The following is a 26,505-nucleotide window of genomic DNA, read 5'->3' as shown; positions in this document are numbered from 1 at the left end:
TCTGGTCTTTCTCTATGGAGTTGTCCTTATTTCTGTTGATCTAGGGGTTGGGGACAGTTCATTGGATTTAGTCACCATAGAGCTCCAGAAAAGCCTGTTTGTTTCCTGCAGCCCATCAACATCTTATGCTCTGCCTGCTCCCCAGAGCCAGAATGCCCATTAGAATGGACAGAGCCAGCCTCCACTGCAGCCAGGGAGAGTAGATTCCAATCCTATCTCTTCTAGTTATGTACTGTGTTGACTTTGGCCTAGAACAGGACAGTCTGTGCACTGTCCACATGACCTTAAGCTCTCAGAGTTTCGCATCTGCTAATGCCCAAAGTTTGTCTAAAAGTTCAAGCACCTCCTCAACTCTAGACACTTAGGTTTGTCTACTTGTCCACATGACCAAAAGCCACTCACACTGACCAGTCCTAAAGTTGAACTTAACCTTCCCCCTAAAACTTGTTCTTTGTCCCATATTTCCTAGCTCAGTAGTGATAGGTTCCACCATCTCTCCACTGGGCTAAACAAGGCAGCCAAAGTGTCCTTGATGGCTTCCTCTCTTACTCATAACTGCTGTCCATTCTCTGTTCTATGTCTCCTCCTGTCCTTGCCACAGCCCCTCCCATGGCTATACTCTACACATTGTTGGAGTCCTCTTCTTAGCAGGTTTTGGAGCTAGGCTGCCTAAATTAGAACCTAAGGCCCATCCCTTACTGGATGTATGAGATAGCGAAGTACTTTTCTCTCTTTATGCTTTGGTTTCCTCATCTGAAAAATAGAGGTCAACAGTATTTACCCCATAGGGTCTTGAGGACTACACAAGTTAATATAGGTTAACTCTCTCGGTAACTGACCTAGGGTAAGCACCTAATAAATAGTTCCTGTCATGTCACTCCCATATTATAGTTAAGACCTTCTTTACTCAGAGTGGCCTGTGGTCAGTAGCATTAAGTATCATCTGGAAGCTTATTCAAGATTTTGGCCTTACCCCAGACCTGTTGAGTCAGTGCTGATCTACATTCCAACAAGCACATTATTCTGAGGAGTTCCGGTTTGGATGTTCACTAAATATAGCTGAGTAAAGCCTGAGCTCCCTAGTGGAGAAGAAAAGTCCCTTGTGTGTCCTCTGTGCTTCCACCAGGCCCTTCTGGGGGAGGGAGGGGCCTACTAAGGTCTCTTTGCTGGGCTGTTTGCAATCTGTCCACAGGGGGGCAGCATGGTCAAATGTGTGTTTTTCAGGGACACAGCCAATTTTGTTCACCAGGTTAAGTCATAATAGTCATCAAAGTTGAGCAGTTAATTCACTTTACACACAACTGTTTAATCCTCATGGCAACCCTATGAGGTAGGTGATGTTGTTATTTGACAGGCAGGCATTAGGTCCAAGTTCACTGCCTCCTGGACAATATAGGGGACCCTGGGCAGAGGTCATTTTGGTACAGATATCTGGCAAGAGGATGATGATGAGGCTTGATGGATGGAGACTAAGAAACATTTACTTAACTTTGTATTAGCAACTGTGCTAGTTACATCTTAATCTTTTGAAACCTTGTGAAGTATGGGCATTATTGTTCCCAATTATTTTTTTAAAGTTCACATAAATTGTCATTTTTTAAATTTAAGCATATATATATTTAAATTTAAGTTGATTTACAATGTGTTAGTTTCAGGTGTAGAGCAAAGTGGTTTAGTTATATATATGTGTTCTTCTGATTCTTTTACATTACAGGTTATTATGAGATATTGAATATAGTTCCCTGTGGTATGCAATAGGTCATTGTTGTTTGACTACTTTATATGTGTATATTTTGTGTATACATTAGTCCCAAACTCCTAATTTACCCCTCCTCCGACTTTTCCCTTTTGGAAACCATAAATTTGTTTTTGAAGTCTGTGAGCCTCTGTTTTTTAAATAAATTCATTTGTATCATTTTTTTAGATTCCATATAGAAGTGATATCATATGTTTGTCTTTTTTTGTCTCAGTATAATCTCTAGGTCCATCCATGTTGCTGGAGATAGCATTATTTCATTCTTTTTATGGCTAAGTAGTATTCCATTGTGTATACATACACACACACCAAGTCTTTATACTCTCATCTGTTGATGGACATTTAGGTTGCTTCCATGTCTCGGCTACAGTAAATAGTGCTGCAGTGAACACTGGTGTGGCTGTATCTTTCAAATTAAGAGTTTTTGTCTTCTCCAGATACATGCTCAGGAGTGGAATCGCTGCATCATACGGCAACTCTAGTTTTAGTTTTTTAAGGAACTTCCAGGCTGTCTTCCATAGCGGCTGCACCAATTTACATTCCTACCAACACTGAAGGAGGGCTCCCTTTTCCAGCATTTCACACCCTTTCTAGCATTTATTATTTGTAGACTTTTTGATGACGGCCATTCTAACTAGTGTGAAGTGATACTTCACTGTAGTTTTGATCTGTATTTCTTGACTAGTTAGTGACGCTGAACATCTTTTCATGTGCCTGTTGGCCCATCTGCATGTCTTCTTTGGAGAACTGTTTAGGTTTTCTGCCCATTTTTGGATTGGGTTATTTTGATATTGAGCTATATGAGTTGTTTGTATATTTTGGAAATTAATTCCTTGTCATTCACATCATTTGCAAATATTTTCTCCCATTCTGTTGTCCTTTCATTTTGTTTATCTGTACTTTGCTGTGCAAAAGCTTTTAAGTTTAATTAGGTCCTATTTGTTTATTTTTGCTTTTATTTCCATCACTTTAGGCAACAGATCCAAAAAAATATTGCTGTCATTATATGTCAAAGAGTGTTCTATGTTTTCCTGCAGAGGTTTTTATAGTATCTAGTCTTTTTTTTAAATAATTTTATTTGTTTTTGTGCTGAATCTTCATTGCTTCACCGGCTTTTCTCTAGTTGTGGAGAGCAGGGGCTACTCTCGAGTTGCAGTGCGTGGGCTTCTCATTACAGTAGCTTCTCCCGTTGTGGAGCACAGGCTCAGTAGTTGTGGTACATGGGCTTAGTTGCTCCACAGTATGTGGGATCTTCTTGGACCAGGGATTGAATCTGAGTCTCCTGTGTTGGCAGGCGGATTCTTTACCACTGAGCCACCAAGGAAGCCCAGTATCTGGTCTTATATTTAGGTCTTTAATCCATTCTGAGTTTATTTTATTGGGTCTTTAATCCACTTTAAGATGTTAGAGAATGTTCTAATTTCAGTCTTTTACATGTAGCTATCCAATTTTCCCCCAATTTAAAGGCAAAGAAACTGAACTTGAGAGATGTGAAATGACTTGCCCACAGACATGGCTAGAAGGTGGCAGCATCTTTGAGCATTCCACTATATTCTTGTAGAGAAGAGACCATTCATATGTTCACATAACGTATTCTTTTTTTTAATTGAAGGGTAATTGCTTTATTGTATTGTGTTGGTTTCCACATAATGTACTCTTAAGGAACACCTGCTAAGTGCTGGATGTAGCATCCTTGTGAAGACTGCAGATCAGCATCCCAAACTCAGGAAGAGAATAAAGGACACCCTTGGACCCTTTGAATGAAGGATTTCCACAAAGCCAGAAGGAACATATTTGGGTCAAACCAGAGGCCAGTCTGTCGGACACATACACTAAAGAATGTCCAAGGAGAACTTCCTGAAAGAAGAAGGTGGGCAAATGGGGTAGACACCCAGATCTAATGTTGGGGGGCAGAATCTTGAGATTGAGAAGACTAAAAGGGCTGAGGAGAGTTGGGCATGACTTCTTGTTATCCTCTTCTAAAGCTGCTGTTACAGATAAATTAGCATTTATTTGCTGATTAAGCAAACCTGAGCAGTTTCTCTGTGCCAAGCTTCCAGTTGACTCTGGAGACAGAGATAAATAATGAGGCCTTTTAAATGAGTTCATCGTCTAGAGAGACCATTATAGAAACAGTGACCACACTGTACAAAGGGAAGGGGACAACTAAACCTCTTTGGAAACAGGCAAGGGATAGTTTCACAAAGTAGGTAGCATTTGAGTTGAGCTTTGAAGCATCATCAGCATCATCACAAGATGGAGATGGAGAAGGGAAATACACTGCAGGGAGAGCAGGCAGCATGCACAAGCCCACGAAGGTCAGTCTGACACAGCTGGTAGATTAGTATGATCAGTGTGGCTGGAGTAAAAGCTGTGACAGGAGACGTTGAAGGAGGCAGGATATAAAGGCAGGATATAAAGGCAAGACGGGGAGTTGCCAGACACTAAGGAAAGTCACTCTGGTACCTGTGGAAATGGATTGCAGGCACTGGACTAGATAGCAATAAAGAGGCAGTGGTAGTCTAGGTAAAAGGCAAAGGTGTTCTGAACTAGGTAAGTGCTGCAGGGATGTGAGGGGGAGAAAGGCTCGCTATTTTAAGAAGTGGAATGAACAAAACAAACTGATTTGGACAGTGAGGTGCCAAGGACCCTTAAGTTGGATTCAAGGGCCTGTGTCATCAGAACTGGAGCTGGGGAATTAGAGGGTCATAACTTTTACCAAGGGGAAACAAGAAAAGACTACAACAGGAGTTGAGAAAGCAAACAGCAGTCATACCCTTTCCTGCAGGGACAGTGTTTTGTTTGTAAGCTTCAAGCCAACTCTTCTCCTGCCCCAGCTGGCTGCCCCATCAGTGGCCAGAGTCAACACATTCTCAGTCTGGGTCCAAGGCTCAGAAAGTTATGTAAACTCAAGAGGCTCCCATATTCCTAGAGCTGGCTTCCTCTCCCAGCAGTTTGCTAGAAACCCCAGCCTGTAGCCAGGCGAAACCTTGGGACCTGAGACTAGCCAAGTGGCTGGCCTTATAGGTGGATGGAGGAAACAGTTAACTGGGTAGTTAATTGAGCAATAAAAAGAGTTTTTTTTTTTCCTGATGATGTTTCAGTTTTTTACCACTGAGTATGATGTTAGGTGTGGGTTTGTCATATATGGCCTTTATTATGTTGAGGTAGGTTCCCTCTATGCCCACTTTCTGGAGAGTTTTTATCATAAATGGTGTTGAATTTTATCAAAAGCTTTTTCTGCATCTATTGAAATGATCATATAACTTTTATTCAATTTGTTAATGTGGTGTTTCACACTGATGTGTGGATGTTGAAGAATCCTTGCATCCCTGAGATAAATCCCACTGGATCATGTTGTATGATCCTTTTTACTGGAGTCAGTCTGCTAGCATTTCATTGAGGACTTCTGCATCTACATCAATGATACTGGCTTGTAATTTTCTCTTTTTTGTGTGTGATATCTTTGTCTGGTTTTGGTATCATAGTGATGGTGGCCTCATAGAATGAGTTTGGAAGTGTTCCTTCCTCTGCAGTGTTTTTGGAGTTGTTTCAGAAGGATAAGTGTTAACTCTTTAAAATGTTTGGTAGAATTTGCCTGTGAAGGCATGTGGTGCTGGACTTGTTTGTTGCTACGCAACAAACTTGTGTGCTAAGTTGCTTCAGTCCTGTCTGACCCTAGGGACTGTAGCTAACCACGCTCCTCTGTCCATGGGATTCTCCAGGCAAGAATACTGGAGTGGTTTGCTATGCTCTCCTCCAGGGGATCTTCCCGACCTGGGGATCAAACCCATGTCTCTTAATGTTTCCTGCATTGGCAGGCGGGTTCTTTCCCACTGGCGCCACCTGGGAGTTCTGTTGGGAGTTTTACACTGATTCAGTTTAAGTACTGGTAAATATGAATTGGTAATTCATATTTTCTCTTTCTTTCTAGTCCATAGATGGACCTAAAGATTATCATACTAAGTGAAGTAAGAGAAAGACAAATATCTCATGATATTGCTTTTATGTGGAACCTAAAAAATTGGTACAAAAGAACTTATTTACAAACCAGAAACAGACTCACAGACATAGAAAACAAGCTTATGGTTACCAGAGGGGCAAAGGGCGGGGGGTAAATTAGGAGCCTGGGGCTAACATATACACACTACTATATATAAAGTAGGTAACCAACAAGGACCTACTGTACAGCACAGGGAGTTATGCTCATATCTTGTAATAATCTCTACGGGAAGAGAATCTAAAAAAGATGACTATATGACTGAATCACTTCACTGTATAACTGAAATGATACTTCAATTAAAAATTTTTTTCATTGCTATAAAAAATTTTTTATTGGCATATAGTTGCTTTACAGTGTTGTGTGAATCTTAAATTTTAAAAAAGAGATCTTTGGGGAGACACTTGTATTTTGAATCCTGCCTCTGTCACTTTATAGCTGTGTAACCTCAGGCAAGTTACATATTCTCTGCCTCAGTTTCCCTCATCTATAAAATGGAGATAATCGTACCTGTTCATGTGAGGCTTGAAGGAGGCAAGTACATCTACCTCAGTTCTTAGCACAGTGCTTGGCCAAGAGTACGTGGTCAGTATGTTACTACTGACATAACAGTCATTAACATAAAGAATCTTCCCTGGAGCAAGTCTTGTGAGGAAACAAGTGCAACACCAGGAGCCGAGTTTGGAGAGAAAGCTGTTAGAAAAACGTCCAAAGAACAGCACAAGAAAGAAAAGCAAAATTATAAACAAGCTAGGCACCAAGCCACAATCACTCCTATTTAGAAATAGCTACCTACATCCTAAGCATTGTTGGGACCCCACAGCTGCACCCCTTTCTCTAAACTCCCCTCACCTGCTTGAAGGCAGATGCTCCAAAAGGAACTCAATTGTCTGAAATTCCCTCAAGAGTTTTACCAGCCAAGGAAAGCTGCACAGGAGAAGAGACCACAAGTGGACACCACACCCAGACAATCACTATCATGTCTCCCATCTGTGGGCCCCTTTCTAAGGGCTATTCATTGTTCCTAAAAATCTAAGAAGCTTACCTCCCCTCCTTCCTTTCTCTCTTAAGACAGTATTTCATCCTGAGTTCTAAGCCACCTCGGGAAATTACTCATTTTCCCTTGGGTATCTCCCATGTATATATGATATATACATGTTAATAAACCTTTATTTTCCTCTTGTTAATATGTCTTTTACTAAAGAGGTTTCAGAACCTCTGTAAGAACTCAGAACTCCTAAGAACTCAGAAGGGGAGGGGAAAAATGTTTTTCCTCACTTATGTGACAATAATTTAGTAATCAGGGCTTCCAGAGCCCTGATGCACTCAGCAGAAATACTGGTGACAGGTGCTCACAGAGGCCCTGCTGGACCCTGGATATCAGCACACCAGAACCTTTTCCTTGGGGCCCACGGAGCTCTGGGAGGCAAAAATCCTGACATGTGTGGTACAAGGAGGGGGCAGAGGCAACACAGCATCTAAGCATCTAGCCTTTTACCTGTGAGGCTTCTCTGTGAGCACAACACACAGCCCATCTCCTGTTGGGGAAACTGAGCCAAGTTGCCTGGAATGTTCACTTTGCACAAGTGCTCAAGTATCACTCACTCATCACTGCAGCCTTAGCTCACGCTAGTCCTGCAGGGAAGTGCTGCTCCTCATTAGACTCTGCCTATAAAAATCCTACCTGTCCTCCAAAGCATAGCTCAAAGGAGGCCTTCTTACTCATTATTCCAAAAATATTTGCTGAATGCCTACTTATTTGAAACAGACCTTTTTCTGGGGGATACCAAGAGGTATAAGGAGTGCAAGCAGCCAGGCAAATAAACAAATACTGAAAAATTCAGTGAGATGGGGACTACAATAGAGGCATTTACAAAGTAGAGAGGGGTCTTAAAGCACTCACCATGCAGGGCAGGCAACTGACCACAATTAAATGAATAAAGTAACTTTGAGAAAAGTGTTAGGAAGAAGATAAAGTTGGCCTATGTGAACAAAATGGCTAGAAGGCTGGGTGTCAGAGAAGTTCTCTCTGAAGCGAAATTGAGTCAAGAGTGGAATGGTGAGGAGGGCTCAGCCCTGGTGGGAGCAGTTGAGTGCAAAGACCTGAGGAGTGGGGCCAATGTCGGTTTTAAGAAATAGAAAGAATGTGTCTGGAATGCACTGAGCAGGGAGTGGTGGGAGATGAGCCAAGATGAGATTATACATAAATAAAACATTTTGCTCTGCTGTTTTCACATAATGTTACAACGTAAGAATGTTTCATGGTTGTGAAAAATGATCTGTAAACACTTTTTATGACTATTAAAACATTTTAATGGCTGTATTTAAAAATCATATATTTTTTTAAAGTTACTGTCTGCTTTTTAAAAAGTCATCACATGAGGTACACTCCTGATACAGAGACACCCCTGCTCAGCCTTCAGCAGGAGTCAGTGGGCAGAAGGGCGGGTGGGAGTGAGGCGCCGCCTGCAGGGGCCCTCACTGCCACTTCTGGGCCCCTGTTGTGAAGGCTCAAGTGGCGAAAGCCCCACTGACCAAACCCTGGAGACTGTTGATATGCCCTGTTTCCAACAGAGAGCCTGAGCTCCAGAAACTTCTCTCTCCAGCCTTCGTGCCCCCTCCTTTGTCTTGTTCCTTCTGCTGTGAGTCATGGCTTGAGGAGAAACAATGTAAGTTCTCAGGTGACCACTGCTAGAGACCACTTGCTTGTCTCCCATTTGCAAGGAACAGACAATGCTGACAAGGGCCTCCTCCAGAAGCTTGCTCCCCTTTCTCCTCTCTTACCCTAGTTTTTTACTTCTGGCTTCTTTGGAAAGCCAAAGGACTCCTCCAGCTTCTCTCTGCCAACACTTTAGTCTTCAGGTCTTGAGCTGCAGGGTCTGCGAAATTCCTGTCCATACTCGTGTATCCACTTGTTGGCCACTGGGGAAGAACGGGGAGGTAGAAGAGCAGGCTCAGCAGAGCAGACAGAGGTGATACTCACAGGGTCATTAAATTCCATACCCTTGGTGACTCGCTCGCCTCATCTTGGTCCCAGACCTGTCACGGACTATAAGATGTTCCATCCAGTAGCAATAAAGAGCAAGAAGGGCAGTGGCCCCTGGAAAATGTCCCCACAGGTCCTGTCTACTAGAGACTTAATTTTCAAACCCATGGGTACTGTGGTCACTTACCCTTCATGTAGCTCCTGAAAGCCCCTCCTCCCACAGGGTACCATTTCAGGGTAGTAAGACAAAAGGCCTGGATCCCCCTGGTCAGGTCCACCTCAGCACAAGAGTCCCTCTTCTACTCCTTTTTCTGCTTTAAGAGCTAAGTTCTAGTGGACACATGTATGACGTGAGTGTGTCCCTTACTTATCTCTTCCTTGTTTGACCTCTCCTCATGGGAAAGCACCTGATGGTTTTCTCCTTGGAACAGAGGAGTGGGACTTTGCACTGATTCTTCTTTAGCTGTCCTGAGGAATCAGGGCCTATCTGGTCAGGCCAGTCAACTTTTACTGACACTAGCTATAGGACAGAAGCCTCCCCTTGATGGGCTCCTAATGTACTGGTGGCCACTAGCCCAGAATCTGATCACCTCAATATAACGTGGCATTTTTATGAAGCTTTTTTCCCCTAATTTTGTTATTTTCCATTTAATTTTTTTTAAAGTTGATTTTTGTATTTTCGTTTTTATCCAGTTTAAGAAATGTTCTTCTTTATTTCTTTTGGCCACGCAGCATGTGGGATCTTAGTTCCCAGACCAGGGATCAAATCCAGGCCCCCTGCAATGGAAGCTCGGAGTTTTAACCACTTGGGCCACCAGGGAAGTCCCTGTTATGAAGCTTTTGGAATGAAAGGATATGTTATTTTCTATCCAACCCCTATTTCACTTTCTCCTGAACCCCTCAGCCCTTTCCCATGCCCAGAAAGGCAGGCCTTACCCCATTTATCTCCTACCAGGACAGGGCAGCCAGCATGGAGTGTGTCACCATCCCCTTCACCACTCCTATGCAGGTTCCACCAAAATAGTGCTGCATTCTGAAAGCAAGCAGAGCCCGCCCCAGGGAAGGTCAGCCCAGGATCTCAGTCCTAGGGAAGCACTTGACTGAGGACAAATGCGTGCATGTCATTAACCAAGAAAACTGTCCATGCAGATGGGGGCAAGGAATACATAAAATGGCACAAAATGGTAGACAAACTACCATTGCTCATTCACTGATGCATTGCTTATTGAAGACCCTGCCCTACTCCAGACCCTGTGGATGCAGAGACAAATCATGATCAATTCTGCTCTCAGGGAGCTCACAGTCTCATGGGAGAGAGACGTAAAAACAAACCAGGAGGAGACTGACAGGTGCCAGGGGGAAGGGGAGCACAGGGTGTCATGGGATCACTGAGGACAGGCACTCAACAAAAAGCACAAAGGGAGCAAAATATTCTTCACCCAACAAAGAACTTAATTCTGATGCTTAGCCTTTCTTATGCACTTCCTAGTAACACCCCCAGGAAGCAGGCATCATTGTCATTTCCACCTTAGCAGCAAGGAAGTTGAGGCTTAGGGGCTTTAACAACCCCAGGTGTTCTGACTCCAAATCTTCTATGTTCTTTCTACCTCTTATAGATTTCTCTCCTACACACTTACTTTATCCCTGGCCAAACCACTGAATTTTGCTAAATACCCGGCATTTATTTATTGAATGCTTAGGATGTGCTGGGCACTGTGCTAAGTGCTAGGAGGCACAATCTCAATTATCTGTCTTCATTTCATTCCTGAAGTAATTAAGGGCTTCCATCCCTGATTGACTGATTGCTCTGAAATTTGGGGGAGATATTCATTAAGTAAACCTCTTACCACACTGGCCCTCCTCTAATGCCTTGCTTGACTTTATAGCTCTTCTAGCAGTATACCATTACTGCCTGTTAACCTCTCCGTGAGCTCCTGGAGGCAAGGACTATGACCTTTCCTCTGTACTCTGAGTGCCTCTAGTATATTTACTGAAAGAATGACTGAAGGGACCAGTTGTGGCTGAGATTCTGAAGGGGAATAAAAGATTTCTCACCTTTGAGGAGTTGTATTGTAATAGAAAGGCAGACATGTAATCATCTACTTGTAATACAAGTGTAAATAAGATTAAAAAAAATAGAAGTATAAGTAAATGCAGTAGTCAAGAAAACTGAGGAACTATCTTTGATTCTGGGAATCAAGAAAGACCTCTTTTTGGCCCCCCTCCCAAGATAGGCGTACAAGCACAGACAGCACAAAAGTTGAGGGGTTCGTCCCAACAATCCTAAAAATCATCCGTTGGCATCAGACCCACACTCACCTTGACCACAGGAACGCTGAAGTTGCCGTAGATGAAGGCTGTGGCTCCGCCGGCTTCCACCGAGCTCAACTACAAGGCCAGAGGGAAAGCCAGAGTTGAAATAGCCCAACTACCTTACTCTGCTCCATGTGACATCTGATGTCATTTCTGCATAAATTTCCCTCCTGTGTGCCCCTATTTTGACTCTAGGAGAAATACTTTGGAAACACAATCACCCAGTTTAGGAACGAAGACAGCCCACCCAGTGGCGTCAGTGTTTGCCCACATGGCCACACGAGGACATTCGAAATCCCCTCTTTACCCTTCCAGCTAACATCCTTATTAAGGGTTACCATGGGTAGCTCCAAACTTTGAGACCCTCAAGAAGAAATTTAGTTTATATCACCGCCCAAGACACACGTACATGTCCCTAAGTTTCATAGAACATTCTTACTACATGAGATACTGTCTCTTATTTTCCATTTTATTTTATTGTCTTCTAGTTCAGGTTTCTTAAATGCTGACCAGATCCACTAAATTGATTTCACAGCCTAGTAATGCATCATGGCCAATGGCTTACAGAACACTTAACTGTTTTTGAAAGCTGGGCCTCATAGGAACTACTGATTGCCCCTTTGGTGTGTTTCCCAGATCACTCAGACCCTCTCCAGGTAACCTCAGCTAAAGAGCTTCACCACTGGTATATTCTAGAATTATAGATATGTTTACTTAATTTGAAGAGTTTTTACTGATTTTCAAAGAAATACACAAACTAAACATTTTGAAAAATACTGGAAAATACTTTAAACTAATTTATATTATTCATCATCTTACCATTCAGAAAAAAAAGCACTGTTATAGTTTATAATAGTTGACATTTATTGAGCAGTGATTGATGAGTGAGCAGTGAGTGGTAAGTGAGCAATGAGTGATGAGTGAGCAGTGAGTGATGAATGAGCAGTGAGTGATGTTAGGCATCATACTAAGTCCTTATTCCTCACAACAAATATATCATCCTTAGGTAGGACTGTTGTTATTCACAGTCTAGGGATAAGGAAGCCAAGTCTCAGAGAGACTGAGTGGTTTACAAAAAGTCACATAACTCCAAACCAGGACTGGAGCTGAGCCAATGCTATCTGACTACGAAGGCCCTGCTGCTAACCATTATATGGCACTCTTGCACACTACCTGCGGGTAGAAGGACTTAGCACAGGCGGGTGGAAGGACTTAAACAACAGATTGAAAAGAGAATTGGATCAGTGTGCTGTGAGGCTCCAGAGCAGGGCATGGATTGTGAGCTTGGTGGAAGGCAGGGGAATCTTCCCTCTGTAAATCTTCCACTGCTTTGTACTGGGACTGATCTTCCATCCCCTTAGCAGAAATCACTAACCTGATTTCAACTCAATCCTCTACTTCTTAAAGATTATTTTCCCCCTATAATATTATTCTTATATTCTCCACAAACCTTATCTCTTGTCTTCAGAAATGTTTATGATGGTCTTAACCCTAATCTGAAGATGAAAGAACTGGGAATAAGCTAGCACTTCCTAGGTCCCACAGTCCCCTTCATGGGGTCCTATACTTGGTTTCTAGGATAGAATGATAAAAATATACTGTATGAAACTTCACAGAAAGATATCCCCTCACCTGACTTCATCAGGTCCTCCTGACAGCCCTGAGTGGAGGTGCAGAGCAAGAAAACAAGCTCAGAGAATTGTGATTTGTGCTGAGGCCACATGTTAAGTGGCAGAACCTGAATCAGGCCAACTGACTCCAAACCCAAACGCATGCCATTCCACTGTGTATCAGAGGCTTAAAATCCAAACACAGACACACTTTTGCACTTGCCATTTAAAACTGCTGGTCTCCTGCATCTCTGCTACCTTTACCATAGTAACCAGGCCTCTGTAATCAGGGAGTCAGCTGCAGAAGACACTAGGGGGATAAAGAACAGAGAGACTGTGGCCCCTGGAAGTCCTATTCTTTGGTGGATGTCCAAAGACATCAACTGCCTATGACTTCACACATGCCAGCTTGAGTCATCAACCAGAGATGCACTAGCTGCTGATCCAAGCCATGTGCCCTGCCTGGAGGCTGACGTCAGCCATCCCTCTGCCTGATCAGAATGTTCAGAATGACCACAAGAGGCCAGACACCACTGGCAGTGGCAGCTTTCCAGTTTTGCAGAAAGTTAAAACCAAGCCATGTGAAAAAAGCCATGTTGGGATTGCCAGCAATATAGAGTGCTGGCCTCTATCCTTTCTTGGCTACACTGTGGAGACCAGATACAGGACTAAGGAAGGAGGGAATGCTAGGGTGGGGGTGTCTGCTACTCAAATGAGCCTGAAACCAGGCCCTCATCTTAGAGTGTAATGTAGAGCATTTATATTTAACAGTATAATACACATCTTATGCTTTAAATGACAGATGACTGATATTATGACTTGTCCAAAGAGAAGGAGGCAAAACCACATGATCTGACAGGAAGAGGATCAGTGAGATAATAAAGACGAGGTCCAAATTCTATAGGGTCAGGTCAGAAACTAGGAGAAGAGGCCAATTTACTGTTTTTAGGGGGTGTAATGGTGATAGACAGGGAGGCCTGGCGTGCTGCGATTCATGGGGTCGCAAAGAGTCGGACACAATTGAGCAACTGAGCTGAACTGAATTGAATGTAGAGTTAACTGAAGACTTTATAAGGATAAAGGGAAGAAATTTTTCATTACATATGAGAGAGCCACACTTATTGAATTTCTCTGTAGGCATCTCTGTTCTTCCTTCTCATAATCTCAGCGGCTTCATTTCTCTCCTCTCTTACCCTCACAGCTCCACGACCTCATCTATAGGTCCATGCTTTTCTACAGCAAGTAGTCTATGGGACCTCAAAGAAAGAGAACCACATCCCCTTCCCATGTTGTTCAGGTCCCAGGATCTCCTGGCCTTCACGTAAGGCCACTTCCATCCTAATCACAGCCAATGACAAGGTCACAGTTAGGTCTACATGTATTTTTTACTCCTCCTATGGTGCCTAATGAGAGTGCTATATGAAATTTACAAACATCCTGGAGATTTTTCTGCTGTGAATATCACATAAAAATCAGTATCTTATATTGCTTTGAAAACCATAAAGTAAAAGAGAGAGAAATAATCATTAAGTAAGTAACCCCAGTCCCTCCAGAGCAAGACTCACATAGATCATAAATGTTGCGACCCGGTTCCCAGAGTTCATCCTGTACAGTGGGCTGCTTGGTGACTGAGACAAAAACAGAACACATCGTTATTTTATGCAGAAGGCACCAGAGTGACAACCAGAAGGTACCAGTATTCCACCACAATACAGGGAGGAGAAAAATGGGGGAGTCACAGATGGGAGAGAGCTTGAGCTATACCTGGTCACATATGTGCCTGTCTTTGCTGGCAGTAACTCAATATACTTTTTTTTTTTCCTTTTACCAATTTATTAGGTACACATATAAGTGAATTGTATACTAATCAAACTAAATTGCTTATTAGTAGTTAAAGGCTTCCCTGATGGTTGAACTGGTAAAGAATCCGCCTGCAATGCAGGAGACCCCAGTTCGATTCCTAGGCCAGGAAGAGCCGCTGGAGAAGGGATAGGCTACCCACTCCAGTATTCTTGGGCTTCCCTTGTGGCTCAGCTGGTAAAGAATCACCTGCAATTTGGGAGACCTGGGTTCAATCCCTGCATTGGGAAGATCCCCTGGAGAAGGGAAAGGCTACCCACTCCAGTCTTCTGACCTGGTGAATTTCATGGACTGTATAGTCCATGGGGTTGCAAAGAGTCAGACACAACTGAGTGACTTTCACTTTCACTTTTCAGTGAAAGGACTGGTGGTTCATTGTATCTTCAGGTTTTTAGTGAAATAAATTAACATATAAAATGTTACAGATAATTATTCTGTAAACATGCCAAGTCATAAGACTGGTATTCCTAATTATTTGCCAAAGAGACATATTCTTTTGTTACAGAAGAGTTTAACTGATATAATTTACATGTCATAAAATTCAGTCATTGTAAGAGTGTTTTTCAATGAGTTTTAGTAAAAGATGAATCAGCAGCTATCACCTTGAAACTAAGACTTTCAGATCTACCTAGAACACGAACGTTTGTTCTAAGATTTCACTCAGTGTTCCCGGGGGGCCCTGTTAGAGCTCTGCCTCAGAGAAATAAATAATATGCTCTTTCCCTACCCCCAGGAGATGGTCACTGACCCCGTAGTTACCGTGGCATGGTCAAAGTGAGGCTCATAGTGCCCTCCAATCCCATAGTTCACCACCTGGAGATACTCTGCATAGGGAGGCTGGACATCAAGGCCTGTGAGGGCAGCAATGCGACGGTCAAGGGTCACCAGCACTGGGTCAACAGTGTCCTTCAGCCAGGCACTAGAACACACCACAAGTTGAAGCATCAGTGATCTGATGCCAGAAATGACTAACTGTGAATGAATGAATGGATGATGTCAACTGCCAGAAGGAAGGCAGGCAGGGAGGACAGGAAATGCACTCATCTATCAAACGGGGGTGATAATATCTATTACAGAGACTTATGAAGGTCATGACAGACAATGCTTATGAAAATGCTTTGTAGGTTATATGCTGGTGATTGCTGTAAAACGCAGAAAAATCTCTGTTCTGCTCTACTCCAAGACAAACCACGATAGGTCAAAGGCCAAAGAGCAAAGTTCAGTCTTTTTTCCTGAATGTCTTATTGAGGTTCTGATAAAGTGGAGGATTTGGGATCAGAATGTAGGTCCCTGGGAAGTAAGGAAGCAAACCAGTGAGTCCCCTAGGGAGATGATGAGGGCTCTTAAGGGAAGTACCCTGGCACATCTGGGTCTATAAATGATGGATTAGTTTGTTTATTCCTTTGTACAGAGTGCATGCATAGTGCTATGCTGTGGGCACTAAGGTTTACAAAGGTACTCAAGACAAGGCTTCTATGTTCAAAGAGCTCATTAGAAGAGATACACAAATATACACAAACACAACGAGTATAAATCGAAGTAGAAAAATGAGAACCAGCCTTTAAACTCCTGAGGAGCACAGAGGAAGATGTTAATTTTGAATGGCATGGCAGTAAGATGGACATGTAGGCCAAATTTTGAAGGGTGCATAAAATTTCAATAGATAGAAAAAACATAGGGGTATTTCAGGCTGAAGAAATAGTGTAAGTGCAGATGTGGTGGGGTGACATATATCAACATGAAAGCATCTGGTCTGTGAGATAAGTAATGGGAAATTAGGCAAGAAGAGCAGGCTCAGGGCATGTTGTGTAAGCTGCGGACTCTGGGTTCAGGAATCTGGTCTTAGTGGATAATAAAGTCAGTGGAGGTTTCTACGTAGGAAAATAGTGATTAGGAGTTCACTGGTGACCTTTGAGGGACAAGTTCTAGTGAAGCTGTGAGGACAGAAAGTGAAAGGATTAGTCACTTAGTCGTGTCTGACTCTGTGACTCCATGGACTGTAGCCCACCAGGCTCCCCTGTTCATGGGATTTCCCAGGCAAGAATACTGGAGTGGGTAGCCATTTCCTCCTCCAGGGGATCTTTCCCACCCAGGAATTGAACCCTGGTCTCCCACATTGCAGGCAGATTCTTTTACCATCTGAGCCTCTGGGGAAGCCCTGTGAGGACAGAACCAAAATTCAAATGACTGCAATGTGGTGGCTGGGGTTGGGGGTGGTGAATGAGGGGAGGCAATGAGGGTCTCAGTTTCTTTACCTGAAAAGTAAGAATACCACCTCCTTCCCCTAAAAGCAGAACAGAAAGTTGAATTTTCCCCTTGACACTACAATGTCAGAAAGATTAGCAAAGCAATGAAGCTGAAGTTATATGGATCTTTCAAAACTTAGAAAATAACTTCCTAATGTAAAAGATCCCAAACTTAGAAAATAACTTCCTAATATAAACCAGACCAAGTAAGTTAAGCCAAAGGATTCTGAATCCAAGCTTTCATCACTCACTTCACTTCCCAGACTACAAAAACCATCCACCCAGCCTGAGGTCTGGCCTCTCCCCAAGGATGTCCTCGCTGTCTCCCATGGCTCTGGTCGGGACCCTCCTCTTACTGTATCATCCATACTGTCCTTATGGCGCAAACCAAGGGCTGCAGTGGGGCTGATTAGGGATGGAGGGAAGGGAATGCAGCTAGATCTTCCCCTCTAGAGAAGCCACCAGATCCAGAGATTCTGGCCCTCCCTCTTGCCTGAGTGGTGGCAAGTCATGCTTTGAATATGAATCAGGAGGTGGAACTAGAATTCTGTAAGTCAAATTTTGAATGGAGACTTTCTGGAAAAGCAATCCTGTTTAGGAGAACAACTACATACTTAATTTTTGGTCTAGGGCTTAGGAGCTTTTCCAACTCTTTCCCTAATGGTCTCCTAGTTAAGTCCTCAGACCATGTAACAGCCTGTGAAAGGCCCTTGGGTGAGGGGAGTGGATATTGCTCCCTCTCAGCAAGAATGCACAGATATAAACCTGAACTACAGGTTCTCCGGTGGCATCTCCGATGGCACCTGAATGACTGCTGCTGACCTTCAGTCACCTGTGCCAGGGTGGACAGCAGGTGTGACCAGGGTCCCTGCCAAGGAAGGACCCCTCTTACCTCTTGCTGATGCGGTACTCCACTGGTAACTGCTTTTCTCCTGATGCCACCACGGATCTCTGTAACTGGTGTGAAGGATGTAAGAGAAAGTCCAAGTGGTTACCATGCAAAGGGAAGGACTCTCATTTGCATAGACGTGCCCTTTCTTAGCATAAGCCTAACAATTACCAGTTTCTCCTTAATTAAGGGATATTTTGCACTCGCTACTAATTTAGTGATAGCTATTGATCTTGAAAATAAAAGTGAAGTGACATAAAAACTCAAAGTTGACAATGAACTTGAGCTTCATATCTGGTAAATACTAAATGTTCAAAAGTCTGTTGGAACTAAAATAAAAGTGACTTTTAATCCCTTTTGCATCTGCAAGACTGTAAGTTCTGTAAGAACAAGGGCTGTTTCTTTTTTCTTTTTTAATATTTATTTATTTGGCTGTGTCTGGTCTTAGTTGCGGCATGTGGGATCTTTCATTGCAGCACACAGATTCTCTAGTTGTGGCACATGGGTTTATTGCTTCATGGCATGTGGGACCATCTCAGTTCCCCAGCCAGATGGAACCCATGTCCCCTGCACTGCGAGGAGGATTCTTAACCACTGGACCACCTGAGAAGTCCCGAAGGGTTATTTCTTACTCATCATTATATCCCAGTGTCTGCGTCAGGGCCTGACTAAGGGCCAGCTAAGCTTTGACTTTAGTCTTTGTCAAATTAAATGACAATGACAGGACACTCTCTACCCTCAGAGGCAGCCTGCTCCTTCTGAACAATTCAGATAAAATCCCTTCCTTACAGAGAATCAAAATCTGTTTTGCTTGCAGCTGCCTTTGTTATGGGGAAAAAACAACCAAACAGGTCTTAAGTCACTAATTCAACTGAATGTCTCTATTTTGTTCTGAATGTTCAGATAGAAATTTTAAATTATTTTTAAATAAAGTAGCCTCTAATTGCAAAAATACTGTACCGAGGACAGAAAGAGAAATAATATATCTACATGAGGATGTCTGCTTCTGCATCTGACACCAGAATGTCAGCTCCATGAGGGCAAGCGCTTGGTCCTTTTTCAGTGCTGTATCCCGAGGGTGCAGAAAAGGTCAGGCAGGGAGTAGGTGCTAAATATTGGTGAAATGCATCCAGGAGTGAATGAACCAGAGTCTTGAGCCTAAAGACACAGTCCCGGCACTTCATGTGCAGTCAGAGTAGAGCATGGAGCAACGAAGGGCACCCTTTCCTTTCTCAGAGGCTTCAACAATATTACTGTTCCTGCTGCTAAACCAGGTAGAGAACCTTGGAAAAGGCTCTGCTCTTCCCTTCCCTGGACCCATTTTCTCAGCTATAAAATGCAGCATGTGAACAACACACTCCTGGAGGCCTTCTCAGCCTCTCTCTCTACAATACTAGGTTGCAGAGAATCGGTAAGTGACTGATATTATCTCTGTGTGGTCCTCTGTCTAGCTCCTCTCCTGAGCCTTCATGGTGAGGAGAGAGTCCCTGCTCTTCTGGGACAATATCAACAGTTTAAAAACAAATCCTACAGAATCTCCACTCCACTTTGCCAGCCCCCTCCCTTCCAGAGCCACACTGCATTTACACAATTATTTGTGTAAATTATCTGTATACTGCATTACACACTCTGAATAACAATTATTTACTGTGTATCCACAAGTCATTCATTTGAGGGGACAAACACTTACTGGTTGTTCTCTGACTAAGCAATATGCTAGACACTATAAACACAATATAGGATAACCATAAGTCATTCAGTGGGAACCTACTGGAAAAGTACAGGGTTATGGAAGGAACAACCAGCCATTCTTATGAAGGGCAGGAAGGCTTCCCAGGATGCCCAAAAGACAACTGGAATCACACAGGTGATAAGAGGCCAAGGGAAGAGTGCTTCAGGCAGAGAGGAGTGTGTGGGGAGGCCAGTGAGAGCACTGCCTGTTCATGGAGACACAAGTTGTTTAGTGCTTCTGGGGTGTCAGTGTAAGGGGGCCTGCTGCAGAAAGGGTGGCAGTAGCCAGGCCAAGGGGCTTTGTAATCATTTGAGAGCCGAAGGGACCCATTAAATAGTTTAATCTAGGGCTTGACTCAGTTGCAAGTGACTGGTTGCAGATTGCTCTGGCTGCAACAGGCATCATACAGGGCCATGCATTTCAAGGATAACACATGATCCCTGCTAGCTTACAATCTGGTTGAGGGGGACAAGGGACTAACTCATGAAACTGTGAGCAATTCCAGACAACATGTAAATGGCAGAATAAATGAAAGTACCAAACAACTGGAGACAAAAACTCTTGAGTTCAGAGGAGGAAGGTTATTGTAGGTGACCCCAAAAAGTGCTCTGGAAAAAATGTTCCTACTGAAAGAATCTGCGAAAGTGGGCCAAAGTGGTAAGGGCTAGGAAGCCAAAAGAGGCGTCCGGTTTCATCTGAGTCTTCAAGAATGGGCAGAATGCAGACGGGGGAGGAATGATGAAAGAGCAGAGAAATTCTTTTTTGAGAAACAGACAGTGAACAGGAGCAGAGAAATTCAACACAAGCCACTGAGGTGGCTTGGTTCCCGTGGGGCAGCCACTACCACACACATCCAGGACTTGTTCCTGGGCAAGTCAAAGGCGAGACAGGGACCAGCAACTCTGGCAAGACACTTCTGGGAGAAGGGAGTGTGGCAAGGTCTGTGCGTGCCAGACAGATGACCTGGCCACAGGGGATTAAATGAACATCTCCAAGTGGGCTGCCTGTCCTGTTACCACAGCAACAGAGTTGTCCTGAGGAAAAGGGAGCTTCAGGCCAAACGCTGCCGCTGGCTCACTGAGAAGCCAAAGATATTGAAAACACATCATTCCAATTCATGGGGAGCTTAATGGCTTCAAAATTTTTCTGTACAAAGATTCCAGGTTTGTCTGAAGGGCTTTTAGATGGAATTATTTTTGCTATTCTTCTCCTCCAATTCATGTCTCCTGCCAGTCTCCCTCAAAATCTACAGACCTGATCAGGGCGCTCTCCGATTTCAAATTGTCCCACTGCTTTCCCTGGCTTTTGGGATAAAATCCAAACTCCCCAGCGTGGTACTTCTGCAGCTTATAATTGTGTCTCACCTTGCATCTCCCATCACCTCCCACACCCATCCCTGCCCACTTCAGCCCCCAGCTTCCCCTACTCTCTGAACACACCACACAGCAGGGCTGTGCATAGACTGCCTGTCTTCCTGGACTATCCTGTGTCACCTTTCACGCGGATGAATCTCACGTCCACGAGAAAGCCTCTGTTTTTCCTCTTCCCCTGCCCCATCTGTTCTTCACCTGACTGCCTTTCCCTTGGAGGAAGGTTCTCTTTTTTATGCTGCTGTAGCACAAACACCTATGCTATTACAGGATATATCACAGTGCATTGTAAATATCTCTTTCCCCTTCTTCAGGAAGCTCTGAAATCAGAGGGAGCAATACTTAACCTCCGCGTAACAGCCCGAACCCAGTACAGCATCTAGCACACAGCACGCTCTGTTCTAGTGATGAATGACGGTCTGGCTGCCAGGGCAAACAGCACACCATGAAGGACGTGATGTCTGCTTTGACACAGGAATTCTGAAACTGTCTTATGTGCCATTTGTAAAGAGGCAACATACGTATAGCAGTGAGGTCAACTGCATGACCTTTCTAAATATTTGCCACAATTCCTGGATTTTAAATAATTTAATGGAATTCTGTCACCTCCACTAGCTTTGTTCATAGTGATGCTTCCTAAGCCCACTTGGCTTTGCACTCCAGGATGACTGGTTCTAGGTGAGTGATCACACCATCATGGTTATCCAGGTCATTAAGATCTTTTTGTATAGTTCTTCTGTGTATTTGTGCCACCTCTTCTTAATATCTTCTACTTCTGTAAGGTCCACACTGTTTCTGTCCTTTATTGTGCCCATCTTTGCATGAAATGTTCTCTTGGTATCTCTAATTTTCTTGAGGAGATCTCTAGTCTTTCCCATTCAGTTGTTTTCCTCTATTTCCTCGAATTGTTCTCTTAAGAAGGCTTTCTTATCTTTCCTTGCTATTCTTTGAAACTGCATTCAGATGGATGTATCTTTCCCTTTCTCCTTTGCCTTTCTCCTCTCTTCTTTTCTCAGCTATTTGTAAGGCCTCCTTAGACAACCATTTTGCCTTTTTGCATTTCTTGGGGATGGTTCTGGTCACCACCTCCTGTACAATGTCACGAACCTCTGTACATAGTGCTTCAGGCACTCTGTCGGATCTGATCCCTTGAATCTTTTTGTCACTTCACTGTGTAATCATAAGGGATTTCATTTAGGTCATACCTGAATGGCCTAGTGGTTTTCCCTACTTTTTTCAATTCAAGTCTGAATTTCACAATAAGGAACTCATGATCTGAGTCATAGTCAGCTCCAGGTCTTGCTTTTGCTGACTGTATAGAGCTTCTCCATCTTTGGCTACAAAGAATATAATCAATTTGATTTTCAGTGTTGATCATTGGTGATGCCTATGTGTGCAGTCATTTCATGTATTGTTGGAAGAGGGTGTTTGCTGTGACCAGTGTGTTCTCTTGGCAAAACTGTTAGCCTTTGCCCTGCTTCATTTTGTACCCCATGGCCAAACTTGCCTGTTACTCCAGGTATCTCTTGACTTCCTACTTTTGCATTCCAGCACCCTATGAGGAAAAGGACATCTTTTTGTGGTGTTCTAGAAAGTCTTGTTGGTCTTCATAGAACTGTTCAACTTCAGCTTCTTTGGCATTAATGGTTGGGGCATAAACTTGGATTACTGTGATGCTGAATGGTTTGCCTTGGAAATGAACCAAGATCATTCTGTCATTTTTGAGACCACACCCAAGTACTGCATTTTGAACTCTTTTGTTGACTATGAGGGTTATTCTATTTCTTCTAAGGGATTCTTGACCACAGTCATAGATATAATGGTCATCTGAATTAAATTCACCTATTCCTGTCCATTTCAGTTCCCTGATTCCTAAAATGTTGATGTTCACTCTTGCCATCTCCTGTTTGACCACTTCCAGTTTACCTTGATTCATGGATTTAACATTCCAGGTTCCTATGCAATATTGTTTATAGTATCAGACTTTACTTTCACCATCACACACATCCACATCTGGGTATAGTTTTTTGCTTTGGCTCAGGCTCTTCATTCTTTCTGGAACTATTTCTCCACTCTCTCTCCAGTAGCATATTGGACACCTACCGACCTGGGGGGTTCATCTTTCAGTGTCATATCTTTTTGCCTTTTCATATGTTCATGGGTTCTCAAGGCAAGAATGCTAAAGTGGTTTGCCATTTCTTTCTCCAACGGACCACATCTTATCAGAACTCTCCTCTATGACCCACCCATCTTGGGTGGCCCTGCACAGCATGGCTCATAGTTTCATTGAGTGCTGCACTTAATGTGCCAGCAAATTTGGAAAACTCAGCAGTGCCCACAGGACTGGGAAATGTCAGTTTTCATTCCAACCCTAAAGAAGGGCAATGCCAAAAAATGTTCAAACTACCACACAATTGTGCAAACCCTTCAAACTAGGCTTCAACAGTATGTGAACCATGAACTTTCAGATATACAAGTCTGGATTTAGAAAAGGCAGAGGAACCACAGATCAAACTGCCAACATTCGTTGGATCATAGAAAAAGCAAGAGAATTCCAGAAACACGTCTACTTCTGTTTCATTGACTATGCTAAAGCCTCTGACTGTGTGGATCACGACAAACTGGAAAATTCTTAAAGAGATAGGAGTACCAGACCACCTTACCTGCACCCTGAGAAACCTGTATGCAGGTCAAGAAGCAACAGTTAGAACTGGACATGGAACAACAGACTGGTTCCAAGTAGGGAAAGGAGTATGTCAAGGCTGTGTATTGTTACCTTGCTTATTTAACTTATATATGGAGTATATCATGTGAAATGTTAATGAATCACAAGCTGGAATCAAGATTGCTGGAAAAAATAATGACCTCAGATATGCAGATGATACCATCCTAATGGCAGAAAGCAAAGAAGAACTAAAAAGCCTCTTGATGAAGGTGAAAGAGGAGAGTGAAAAAAAATGCCTTAAAACTCAACATTCAAAAAACTGAGATCATGGCAAATAGATGGGAAAACAATGGAAACAGTGACAGACTTTATTTTTGGGCTCCAAAATCACTGCAGATGGTGACTGCAGCCATGAAATTAAAAGATGCTTGCTCCTTGGAAGTAAAGCTATGACAAACCTAGACATCATATTAAAAAGCAGAGACATTACTTTGCCAACAAAGGTCCGTCTAGTCAAAGCTATGATTTTTACAGTAGTCATGTATGGATGTGAGAGTTGGATCATAAAGAAGGCTGGAAAGTGAAAGTGAAAGTCACTTAGCCGTGTCCAGCTCTTTGCGACCCCATGGACTATACAGTCCATGGAATTCTCCAGGCCAGAACAGTGGAGTGGGTAAGCGCCGACGAATTGATGCTTTTGAACTGTGGTGTTGCAGAAGACTCTGGAGAGTCCCCTGGACTGCACGGAGATCAAACCAGTCAATCCTAAAGGAAATCAGTCCTGAATATTCATTGGAAGGACTGATGATGAAGCTGAAGCTCCAATACTTTGGCCAGCTGATGCAAAAAGCCAACCCACTGGTAAAGACGCTGATGCTGGGAACGATTGAGGGCAGGAGGAGAAAGAGGTGAGAGAAGATGAGATGGTTGGATGGCAGCACCAACTCAATGGGCATGAATTTGCGCAAACTCCAGGAATTAGTGAAGGACAGGGAAGCTTGGTATGCTGCAGTCCATGGATCTCAAAGAGTTGGACACAACTGAGGGGCTGAATAACAACACTTTCTGGAGGACTAACTCCCCTCCCCCTCAACATAAAGCTTGGCACGGTGGCTGCAGAGCCTTCTACATGGAGGAATGAGATATACCCACCAAGCTGACTGCAGTGTTGGCTACATGCTTTGCTTTAACCAGGGAAATGTGGATGGAAGTAATGCCTGGTGCTTCCAAGCAGAAGCTTTAAAAGCCAACTAGTAGTTTGCCATCTTTGCCTTTTTCCTCTCTCATGAGATGGCAGTGTTCCAGAGAGAGGCTGCTCTGTTGGGCTGGGTCCGAGGGTAAAGACAGAATGGGGCAGAGCAGCAATCAGCACAAGACAGACACATAACATAAGGACCAAGCCAACCTCTACTGCTGTTGTCCTCCCTGAGATTTGGGGGCTGCTTGTTCCTGTTAGAGGAAATCCTAACTGTAACTGCCTATTCTCTAGGCTCCATTTGTATGAGTTATTTTACAATAGGAGGTTCTGATAAGGAACACGGAACTAACAAGACACCACCAACCAGAAGAATTTGGGAAAATTCATCTCTCGTGGAGATGCCTCGTGTCCTACCGCCTCCCAGAATCCTCCTTGCTGGAATCCGCCTTGGCTGAGCAATGTGTGAACCACCAGGAAGGACCCTGAGCCTGAATGACTGGCCAGAGGCAACCTGGAAACTAATCCCACCACAAAAAAAACAAGACTGCGAGCCACACGGCAGAGCAGTCTTCCTGGGCTCCCTTACCTTCCTGCTCTCCGCTCAAGCACCTCTTCCCAATAAAGTTTCTTGCTTTGTCAGCATGCGTATCTCCTTGGACAATTCATTACTGAGCGTTAGACAAGAGCCCACTTTCAGGCCCTGAAGGGCGTCCCCCCACTTCCTGCGACATTACCAAATGTAACAGCCTAAGTTAACTGATACATGAAGGCCGAATAGCAGTGCAGCAATCAGCATACCTCTCGGTTCCAATTCTGGGCCAAGCCATATATGTGACCTCTTCTCCTCTCCAGGCCTCGGATTTCTCTTTAACAAAATATTAAGTTTAACTAAATAATCTTCACACTCTTTTTCTGTGCTAGGAAATCTCTCCTTTCCCCTGTCATTTGACCCCCCCTTTTTTTTGCCACACCAAATAGCTTGTGGGATCTTAGTTCCCCAACTAGGAATCAAACTCAGGCCCCAGGGAGGCATTGAAAGCGCTGACTCTTAACCACTGAAACACCAGAGAATTCTCTCACCCTTTACTTCCTTCTATCACTTATATTAAATGACTGATATTGGGGAGGGGGGGGGCTTCCTTTAATTTTTTTTAGATTAAATTTACATACAGTGATATACATAGATCTCAAGAGTACCATTTGCTGAGTTTTCACAAACATACTACCATGTACTCCACATCCCTAACAAGATATTGAAAGCACATTGTGAACACCCCAGAAAATCCCCTTGTACCCTTTCTCAGCCAGAAGCAAACAGAACTGTGAGTTTTTTCACTGCTGATTAGTTTAATGGAATGGCTGGTATTTTGAACTCCTGAACAGATGAAGTATCTAGTTGTTCAGGCTGCCTGTTCTCACACTTCTGAACATCAGTCACGCAAAGAAACAAAGGGGAGTTCTCAGCAGGCCTTGGGGACACTCACCCATGGTTCTGCAAGCCCTCTGATCTTCTGAGCCTCGGCATCACTGACAAAGTCATGGTAGAGAACAACATAGGGTTCCAGGTGGATGACCTCCTTCCGCACTGGCTGGAGCAGCAGGTAGGGACTGGAACTGGTCTCATAGGAGCAGTAGAGGCTGGGGATCTGGTAGTGAGTAGGCTGAAAGGAAGGACTAGAATCAGCTTAGAAGAAGGGTCTAGGAGTGGAAACCAATTTACGGGAACTCTAGCATAAAAAACCTGAAATTCAGGAGATTCAGAATTCAGTCACTGATGCTGTCCAGGTGAACTTTATTATTTTTGTTAATGCATCAGTTTTTCCCTTCAAATTGTCCCAATTCTACCTTTTCTTCCATCCCTCAAGCTGGTTCCCCCTTTT

The 26,505-nt window shown here is 43.5% G+C and overlaps 1 protein-coding gene across 2 annotated transcripts in view; it reads right to left on the bottom strand.

Annotated features, from left to right (window-relative positions):
• Positions 1–5,745: 5,745 nt before the first annotated feature.
• P4HA3 (prolyl 4-hydroxylase subunit alpha 3) overlaps positions 5,746–26,505 on the bottom strand; it is a 42,419-nt gene continuing 21,659 nt past the window's right edge. Inside the window, exons 7-14 of one of the 2 annotated variants that reach the window (XR_002311301.2) lie at positions 26,110–26,286; positions 17,664–17,728; positions 15,285–15,444; positions 14,231–14,293; positions 11,062–11,130; positions 9,679–9,775; positions 8,541–8,678; positions 5,746–6,449 (exon numbers count right to left, since the gene is read on the bottom strand). Coding sequence is in view for 1 of the 2 variants with exons in the window: in XM_020879854.2 (XP_020735513.1) it covers positions 8,608–8,678; positions 9,679–9,775; positions 11,062–11,130; positions 14,231–14,293; positions 15,285–15,444; positions 17,664–17,728; positions 26,110–26,286 (702 nt within the window). In the remaining variant the exon portion in view is untranslated. Of the gene's footprint in view, positions 8,679–9,678; positions 9,776–11,061; positions 11,131–14,230; positions 14,294–15,284; positions 15,445–17,663; positions 17,729–26,109; positions 26,287–26,505 lie in introns of both variants that reach the window. The other variant, XM_020879854.2, reaches the window with a different exon arrangement.

The sequence above is a fragment of the Odocoileus virginianus genome, chromosome 10, assembly GCF_023699985.2.
Source record: "Odocoileus virginianus isolate 20LAN1187 ecotype Illinois chromosome 10, Ovbor_1.2, whole genome shotgun sequence".
NCBI lineage: Eukaryota > Metazoa > Chordata > Mammalia > Artiodactyla > Cervidae > Odocoileus > Odocoileus virginianus.
This window is presented reverse-complemented; position numbering and strand designations above follow the sequence as displayed.